Genomic DNA, 8660 nt, shown 5'->3' with positions numbered 1-8660 from the left:
TTTTGGGAGTAGTAATTTCCACGACACAAAAACATTGATAATGGGCCGGTACTTTATTTACATGCTGCAAAAATGTGAGATGCCATTGCCACTGAATGCTGCTGCTTTTACTGTGTCATGACTGTGGTTGTCAACAGAAGACAGGACACGTGGCTTTATTTGTATGCCTAAATCCCTACATGCTTTAATTACTGGACTACCAAGCATTAAGTGGAAAATTCATCATTCAACATCTACTGACCTAGCGCACAAATAATCAGAGAGAGAATGAACAGATTCATTAAATTATCAGAATATGATTAAATCACTGAGCAAATAGAAAATGTATGATATAGTAAGAAAAAAGCTGTAAAATATTATAGTTTACAATAATTATTCACATTCAAAGGCTTTACATCTCAATACATACACAACATGGCCCCTGAACATGACTTCAATCCAAATATGATTCATATATTAGAATTTAAATAACACAGAATGAACTAGAGGCTAGACAATAGCCATCAAATAACCTTATACAAGAATAAAAATACAAAAACTGTATCCTAATATCATTGCATTACTTGCTTCAGATTTTAATAATACATCATCTGTACATCACAGTTCTAGTCAGTTACAAGCCAGGTAGAGTATTCCATACACAATGTAACCGACTGCCATCAACTTGATTCATACAATTTTTCTAACTAGAGGCAAACGCTTCTCATGAGCGTTTCCTCAACTTTATAGACAGATACAGCAATTTCATCGGTTATTTGGATCAGATAGATATCCTTTAACTGACATCCAACCACATTGAGCCCTGGGCCCCAGGGCCAGAGGGTCCTATTCACCTATACTCCAGTCACACACTGCACACACAGACTCAGCTGAAGGAAGAGGACCTTTGGATAGGACCTTAAGGTAATATGTCAAAAATTAAAAGCATTATGATAATACATATTGCTAAAACAAGAGCACAAGTTAAATCAATCGCTTTAATTTCTATTGGGCCAAACATCAGAATGGAAAAAAAAAAAAAAGACGACGAGCCAGTGAGCCCGATGAGGCAGTTCTGCCATCTTGTCCAGGGACAAAAGCTTTACTGTGATTGCTTCCGAGAATGATAGTATGTGTATGTATCACTGTTGATGAAGGTTTTCTGTTCAGCATGGGGTGGTCAGCACATAAGATTTTGTTTTCAATAGGACGTACTGAAGATGAGCAGACTATCCCACCAAAAAAAAAAAGAAAAAAGAAAGAAAGAAAAAAAAAAAAAAAGAAATTGAAGAATTCACACCACAAAGAAATAGCCAGTGAATGGTACAGAACAGCCAAATCATCCAATAATATTCGCTATGGTTGCCAATGCAGTCAAAAATACCCACCTTTAAACTTGAATAAACTATATCTCCAGTGCCCTAGGAGAGAGAAGCGGACAAGGCTGAGCTACAAAACTGGCCATGCAGGAAAGATAAGCAAGTTATGATTAGGAAGTACAAGCTAGTGGCATGTTTACCCGCCCCCTGTTAGCAATACATCCTCAGTAACGGCTATGGAAGGCTCACACTTATACAGAGACTGATTCAGACCCATGTCTCACTGCAGACCGGCACTCTGCTTTGTTACATCGAGACCTTAATTGGACTGCAATAAGCAAGTACCAAGAGACTAAAAAAACAACTCAAATACCGTGGGAATATTTGGGCTCTGACAAAAATATATATAGGATTTGAGTTTGGTAAACGTGTGAGACTGAATCAGCTTACAGTATCTGTTACAACTATGGAGTATATGCAGTAGAAGTGGGGCTGACTACAGCTTGCACATATGATGTAGGATTAGGATATGGTTTAATTAAAGATATCAGGATAGGCTCTGGTTCACAAAAGCTAGATTTTGTGTTATGGTATCATTGAAGCAGGAAACCAGTCCTTGCATTTGAGATAGTCCTAGCGGTACCCAAGCTTGTGTCCCTCTACACACAAGCTTGCCATTCTCTTTCCCCCCTGCAGAATGTACAAAAAGCAGATGTGCATGGTGGTAGTCTTATCATCCATACATGGAAAAATGCAATAGAAGCCTCACAGAGAGCACAAAGAACAAGCAAAGCAACCCTGAATCCAAAGTTGTATTTTTCCCCATGTTCTACTCAGGAAAACAAACAAGGTCTAGATGCCAGCGTCTCTAAGAGTTTGTTTACATTGCGGTGATGAAGGGCACTAAAGAGGGTGTTACTCTGCTCAGTGATTGGCCTCAGAGCTAAAGAGGAGTGGCCACAGGAGGAACTGTGCTCCTATAGGCCGGGGTTTTGGTGCCTTTGATAGATCTTTCTCCACACTTCCTGGATCTTCTTGCACCATCTGTCAGCATTTCCGCTGGGGTCCATCAAATAGTATGTTCGGTTAGGCTACAAACATCACAAGAAAGGAAAAAACAATATTAAAAAAAAAAGTAAACCACATATGAGGAGAGATTCTAAACTTTGGGCAAGTATCAGCATGTTGCTGGAGAAAAATATGCCGGACAGACATCGGAAATAGTCATGTACCGTGTGAACAAAGAAGGTTTTGAAGTTCTTGGCCTCAGGGCGTAGCTCTAGGGACCAAGGAATCTCCCCTTTCAGGACCTTGTTGACAGGATCCACGTAGTACAGGTGTGGTCCTTCAGTGAGAAGCAGCTGTCTCCGTCGAGCAAACAGACCCTGCAATGGAATGCCACACGTCTCGAGACATTAGTTCACCAACAGAGGGGGCTATGAGGCCATGACACTTTCCTCTCCACAGCAGGGAATTCCCCTTTACTTTCTATATGCCAGCAGTCAGAGCAAAACTCAACTGATGAGCCAACAGGAAAACCTGTCCACATTGTACTTTGAAGCTATCAAAAACACAGCTACTGTATAGTCTAGTTGGCAGAAAACTCTTAACGTATAAGTTTGAACTTCTTATATTTTTAAATATACAATAAATATGAAAAAACAAATTATATGGGTAAGAATTCACCCACCTTTCGTTTGTCCACTGGGCCCATTTTCAGGATCAGGTTATTCTCAACAAACTGGTGCCTGTGTAATTAAGCAAAAGCAGATTACCAACAACCCTCTCCTTTACACTCATTCATCAACAACAAATATGCATTAGCAGCTACACAAATACTTGTCTATAACATTATAATTAAAGTTAACTTAGTTTCACATTTTTTGGACATGCACAAGACTTCAATGCGAGAAGGATTCAGATATAAACGGACACACAAACAGATCGTCAATCGTCAGGGGTTTACCAGGGGTTTCCAGTGGTTTGTTTGTCCAGCAATAGCAGCTTCTCCTCTTCAGTGAACTGCAGGTCCAGCTCAAAGGAGTTGTTGTCCAGGTCGTGGATGTACTGCTCAATGTTGCTGCTGGACCTTTGTGGGGGCGTGGATTCGTGTGGTGACAGGGAGTGTGATGAGCTGGACTGGGCCACCTGCATGTTGCTGAATTGGCTCAGGAGGTCGTCGTACTGAGGTTGGAAATAAGATAGGTGATGTTTGACTGAGGATCTGTGGTTTGTAGAAGGTTTATGTGGGAAACGTGTGTTTCAACAAGACATCCCAACTTATGTCTGCCCTTGAATAAGCAAACAATAGACAAAAAAAGAGAGATAAAATATCTCACGTTTCCATAGCAGTCCTCATCATCCTCAGACATGGCTGGCAGGTACGGGGTCAGCTTGGGGGGTGTCTGTAGGTGTAGGTCACTCCAGGAGATGGTGTCAAAGAAGGGGTGCTGCTTCAAAGGGTCATACCCTCCCATCTCCTCACACCCAATCCGCTTTGAGGGGTCCAGTGACTGAAGGAAAAACAGATATGATGTGTTTTCATTCAGTGTAAAAGCACTTCCCTGTAAATAACACTGGCACAGACAACTCATTTAACAAATAAATTTCCAAAGTTACATTTCATTGTATCTTACATGTATGAATTATTGCATACGACGACCTACCAAAAGCTGTTTGACAAGATCCTTGGCTCTTGGGAAGAATTTCTCTGGGAATTCATACTCCAGCTTTATGATCTTCTGGAATATTAGGTACTCATTTCTACATAAATGTATGAAACACAAGAGGAAAGGCAAAAAAATAAAACTGTTAAGGGAGGGTATCAAGTGAAATGTTGTTTGCTAGACTGATAGAACTACAGCAAATTTATTCTCAAGTCTAGTATTTGTTGCACTTGAAATAACACTGAAAATTAAAGTTTTTCCCCACAGTTATTTTTGGGTGTTTGTGCCTTTATCTGACAGTCATCGTATAGAGAGACAGGAAGTATGGGGAGAGAAAGCGAGAGAGACAAGAGAGGAACGACATGCAACAATGGTCCCCGAGCCGGAATCAAATGGTTATGTGGTATGCGCCCTAACACTTTGATTACCAGAGCACCCCTGATTGGCCATTATAAGAGCATGAATTAATGACCATTAACTGAGCTGTGACAACAACATCCCTTTATACTTACCCAGCTCTGAACGGTGGTAAACCAGCCACCAGCTGATAGATAATACATCCCAAGGCCCAGAGGTCAGAGCTAAGAAAAAAAAAAAAAAAGGAACAAAGTTAGAGAAATAAACTTAGTGATCTGATGCCAGGCTTATCTGACACAACATGAAAACAATGATTAGCAACTGTATGAGTTGCAGGATGACTAAACCTGATTACCTCTTGCAGGCTGATTTCTCCGTTAGCAGCTCTGGAGACACATACTGTGCTGTTCCAACAAAGGAGTTTGCTCTCGCTGCCAAACAATGAAAATAAATGATAAAAAGACATGAATACATTTATACTGCTCACAAAAGGTAAAATGCCTAATTCATGGCACTAATACACCTGTTATACTTTATGTTAATGGTAAATGGCTGCATTTATATAGCACTTTTATCCACAGCACTTTACAATGTTTCTGTTGCGCATTCACCCATTCACACTCACACTCACGCGCACGCACACACACACACACACACACAGATGGCGGCAAGCTACCATGTAAGGTGCTGGAACAACCATTGGGAACAAATTGGGGTTCAATATCTGCCCACACTTCAACATGTGGACAGGAGGCATCGGGGATCGAACCCCCAACATTCTGACTGTAGTTGTACCTTGCTTACTGTCTGATGATAACTGTTTTGCTGTTCCAAAATCTGTTATCTGGATGTGCATCTCTTCACTCAGAAGAATATTCTCTGGTTTCAGATCTCTGAAATGAACGGAACGGGTTGTAAATTATACGAAGGAAAAAAAAAAAAACACTTTACAAGGTTTGAAAATTATATTAAGAAAAATGCAAAAAGTCAGAAAGTCTTACCTATGTATTATCCCCTTATTGTGTAAGTATTCTAGAGCACAAACTATTTCAGCTGAGTAGAATCTAGTGCAGGTCTCATCAAATGAACCAATTTTGCGAATGTATTTCAGGAGCTCTCCATTCTTAGCGTAGCTGAGACCAAAATCTAAGAAAAGCTAGTTAAGGATCACTGTGATTACAAGACATCTATGCAAAACAACTGGTAGGTTATTAATATAAAACATGCCTTGACAAATTGAATTTGTTAAAGGATACACAACTTCTCATCATCTTGAAATGTGAAGTACAGCTTGACGAAGAATGGGTGTTCTAGATTTGACATCAAATCCCTTTCTCTTTTCACGTACTGGGCTTTGTTCTCCTTCATAATATGCCGCTTCTCTAAAATCTTAACTGGAGAAGAGGAAAAAGAAAGAAAATAGAGTAAGTAAAGTAGTAAGAATACACAACACAACTTTTCAATCTTGATAATTAAATGTAATTCGCTACATTAAGCAAAAGTTGGTGGATTACTACTTACTTGCAAATTCTTTCCCCGTTACCTGCTCTCTTGCCAGGACAACCTTGAGAGAAAAAAAGAAAGAAATACAACATGGTATATTACTTTCATGTCAGACTTAAGAGAAAATTTAGTAACTCTTAAGGTCTGTCTTGTCAATTCACCTCAAATGAATCGAAGATGACTCATCCAAGTACATTAATCAAAGGAATGCTAGCATGTAGCAACATCTATCCAGGTATAATTCAAAAGCTAAGTGGAATGCATGGTATATACCGTCGAGAAGGAGCCCTCTCCCAGTATCTTGCCGAATCTGAAGTCCTCTGGTTTCTTCTTGCGTGGCTGAGGGGCCTGAGCGGCCGGCTGTGTGCGGAGGTCTGCGCCCTGGCTGCTGGCAGACGCTCCTACAGCACGGGCCCCTGAGGCCGAGCCCTCCATGCTGGGACAGTGGCTACTGCTTGCGCCTGGGATAGCAAGTGGCGAGCAGGAGTCAGGGTGGTTTCTTACCATTGATGGATGCGAGCAGGAACAAATGACAACGCTGGGCTGAATGGGCACAACATCATACTGGAATGAGAGAGGGAGCATTCATAAAACATCAGTTAGTAGGGTGATGCAGTTAGAGTTCTTGTTTAAAGGCCATGCCCACATGTGGTTTAAACAGTGAATCATCACTTGGGGACTATTGGGGACTGTGCATCCTTGCTTCAAACTATCAAAGAGCACCATTTAATGCACCCAAACACTACTACTGTAAATGCATGATTTGTCCCCTTCATCATGACTAACAACAGGTGTGCTGGCAAGTCAACAATGTCCAGCAACTTTGAGGCTAAATATTGGAATATACCAACTGTGATAACTGCTTCCAATATCAATGTGTACAACATCAATTTATAGAAAATGTCATGTTGTCTAGTTGCTGTTCAGAAATTTGAACTGCCATGTTAATGTATTTTCACCATTAATAAATAAAATGACAATAGTGATAGGCATTAAACAGAAAATATTAATATTTCAATATTTTCAAAAAATAATATATACAATTTCTTACATTTGCTGTTACAGCAGAATATAAAATAAAAACGATATAATGCTCTACAAAACAAACAATTACCCAACCTTTTTACAGAAAATGTGTACATGACACTAGAAGAGATGGGGTTTAGAGGATCTGGACCATATAGTGTAGACACACTTTCCAAGGTCGCCAAATTAAATTTACTGCAGCTAAAAACTCTTGGTGGGATATCAACTTTGACATGCAATTTAAAGTGAGACCACTTAAGGAACATAGTCTAGAATTAATAAAGACATGCAACAACTATTGAAGAAGCCGCTTCTGACCTGGTGGTCCCACCCTCCACCCTCAACTATGTCCAAGTTACTGTTTTCATGTGACAACTGTTCCTACTACCTCAAACTGCACTGAACTTTGATCATGTACATGATGATTGTATGTACATGATCAAAACTGTCATGGCAGCTAACAAAATACTGGTGAGAAACCCATCAAATAATTGCTGAAGACTCAAAAGATAAGCAGCGACAGGTTGTGCTTTCAGATAACTCGTTTTGTGCTTCTCCCAACTTTAGTTATTTTTAACTTACTGAACTACTATAACACTCTGCTGTTCGGGTTACAACTCAAGTCAACGTTAGTTCAGTTGGCCTAGCTTTTTCTCATTCAAAACCAAGGTGTGGCCATTTAGCTGCCTTTATCCGGACTTGACTGTATGGTTGCCAACTGGCCATATAACTATCTCCTGACCATTTACTATTAGTCATCCGTGTAGTGTTTGATAGAAAAATGCCAGCTAACGTTAACATAACCCTGAGTACTCGGGCATCATCAGGCCTGTGCGAACTTTCTCTGCTAGGAAGCTAACGTTAGCTCCTGCTGCCTTGTCAAATAATGCCGGCCATCTCTGACAGCGAGTTATAAACTTACAGCCTGCAAATTAGCCAGCGTTAACGTTAGCGAGCCAGGTAACAAGACAACTAACTTCAAAACCCGTATCGCCACTTTCATGGAGACGTTACTTAGTCATACGCAAAGTTAGTGTGCTGTCGTTATTTTCGAAATGTGACAGGTAAAAGGTTGACAATTGAACTGTACAACGTTAACTTTAAAAGCTTTCTAACCGAAAAGGTGGGACGTAATACGGCTAGCTACTGTTAGCTTAGCTAGCGGTGGCATCGCTCGGGAAAGCGCGAAGCTGTTTAGCTCACATTAGCCAACAGATACTGAGCAAAAGGAAACTGTTAATACATCCTATAAAACTAACATAAAGTGCTACGTCGGCGCCAAATCAATTGAATGACCTCTAAACATCGATAAAGCCAAGTGTAACGTAGCAAATCTTTAGTGTTGTGTTAGCCAACATTAGCTGGGAGCTAACGTTAAACGGTCTTTTGCGGCTAGCAGCGCTCTTCAACATGAAGGCCCGAGGTAACTATTTGTTGTCAAAACAGCCGCCACACTGCACATTTAGAGCACCGGCTTCGAGCTGATATTCACGTTAAAGCTGCAACACTTACCAGCTGACTTGTAGCTCTTGCCATGGGAGTTTTCCACGAGTATTTATTTGGAATAAAAATAATTAGAGAAGCTCCAGTAATGGCTGCCTCTGCGCCTTCATTTTCGAGCTGTGACGTCGTTCCACAACAATGTTACCGCAGGACAGCAGAGGAGAGTCCCGCTGTGTCCGCCCCCCCTCCGCCACATTTACAACATACTCTACTTCATCTCACTGATGCAGATGATCATTAAAATACACACTGTACGATGTATAAACACTCTTTGCGTCGCTGTGTTTCACACTGACTAATAATGCTC

The 8660-nt window shown here is 40.6% G+C and overlaps 1 protein-coding gene across 1 annotated transcript; it reads right to left on the bottom strand.

The window, feature by feature from the left end:
* Positions 1–34: 34 nt before the first annotated feature.
* Positions 35–8504, bottom strand: pdpk1b (3-phosphoinositide dependent protein kinase 1b). Its single transcript, XM_067575847.1, has 14 exons — positions 8363–8504; positions 6098–6388; positions 5843–5885; positions 5578–5715; positions 5323–5467; positions 5117–5214; positions 4677–4752; positions 4477–4545; positions 3965–4061; positions 3638–3811; positions 3265–3482; positions 2989–3046; positions 2531–2683; positions 35–2389 (listed from the first exon to the last, which is right to left on the bottom strand). Exons 1-14 carry the CDS (start codon positions 8384–8386, stop codon positions 2276–2278), a joined length of 1698 nt encoding a protein of 565 aa, XP_067431948.1. The 5' UTR covers positions 8387–8504; the 3' UTR covers positions 35–2275.
* Positions 8505–8660: the final 156 nt, after the last annotated feature.

This window comes from Thunnus thynnus, chromosome 20, assembly GCF_963924715.1.
Source record: "Thunnus thynnus chromosome 20, fThuThy2.1, whole genome shotgun sequence".
In the NCBI taxonomy this organism is placed as follows: Eukaryota; Metazoa; Chordata; class Actinopteri; order Scombriformes; family Scombridae; genus Thunnus; species Thunnus thynnus.
This window is presented reverse-complemented; position numbering and strand designations above follow the sequence as displayed.

Coding starts and splice junctions, on each gene's coding strand:
- pdpk1b (XM_067575847.1), bottom strand. CDS start 8,386: ATGGCAAGAGCTACAAGTCAGCTG. Junction 3,812..3,964: donor ATCTTGTCAAACAGCTTTTG/GTAGGTCGTCGT, acceptor TTTTTCCTTCAG/TCACTGGACCCCTCAAAGCG. Junction 2,684..2,988: donor GCCCAGTGGACAAACGAAAG/GTGGGTGAATTC, acceptor ATTCCATTGCAG/GGTCTGTTTGCTCGACGGAG.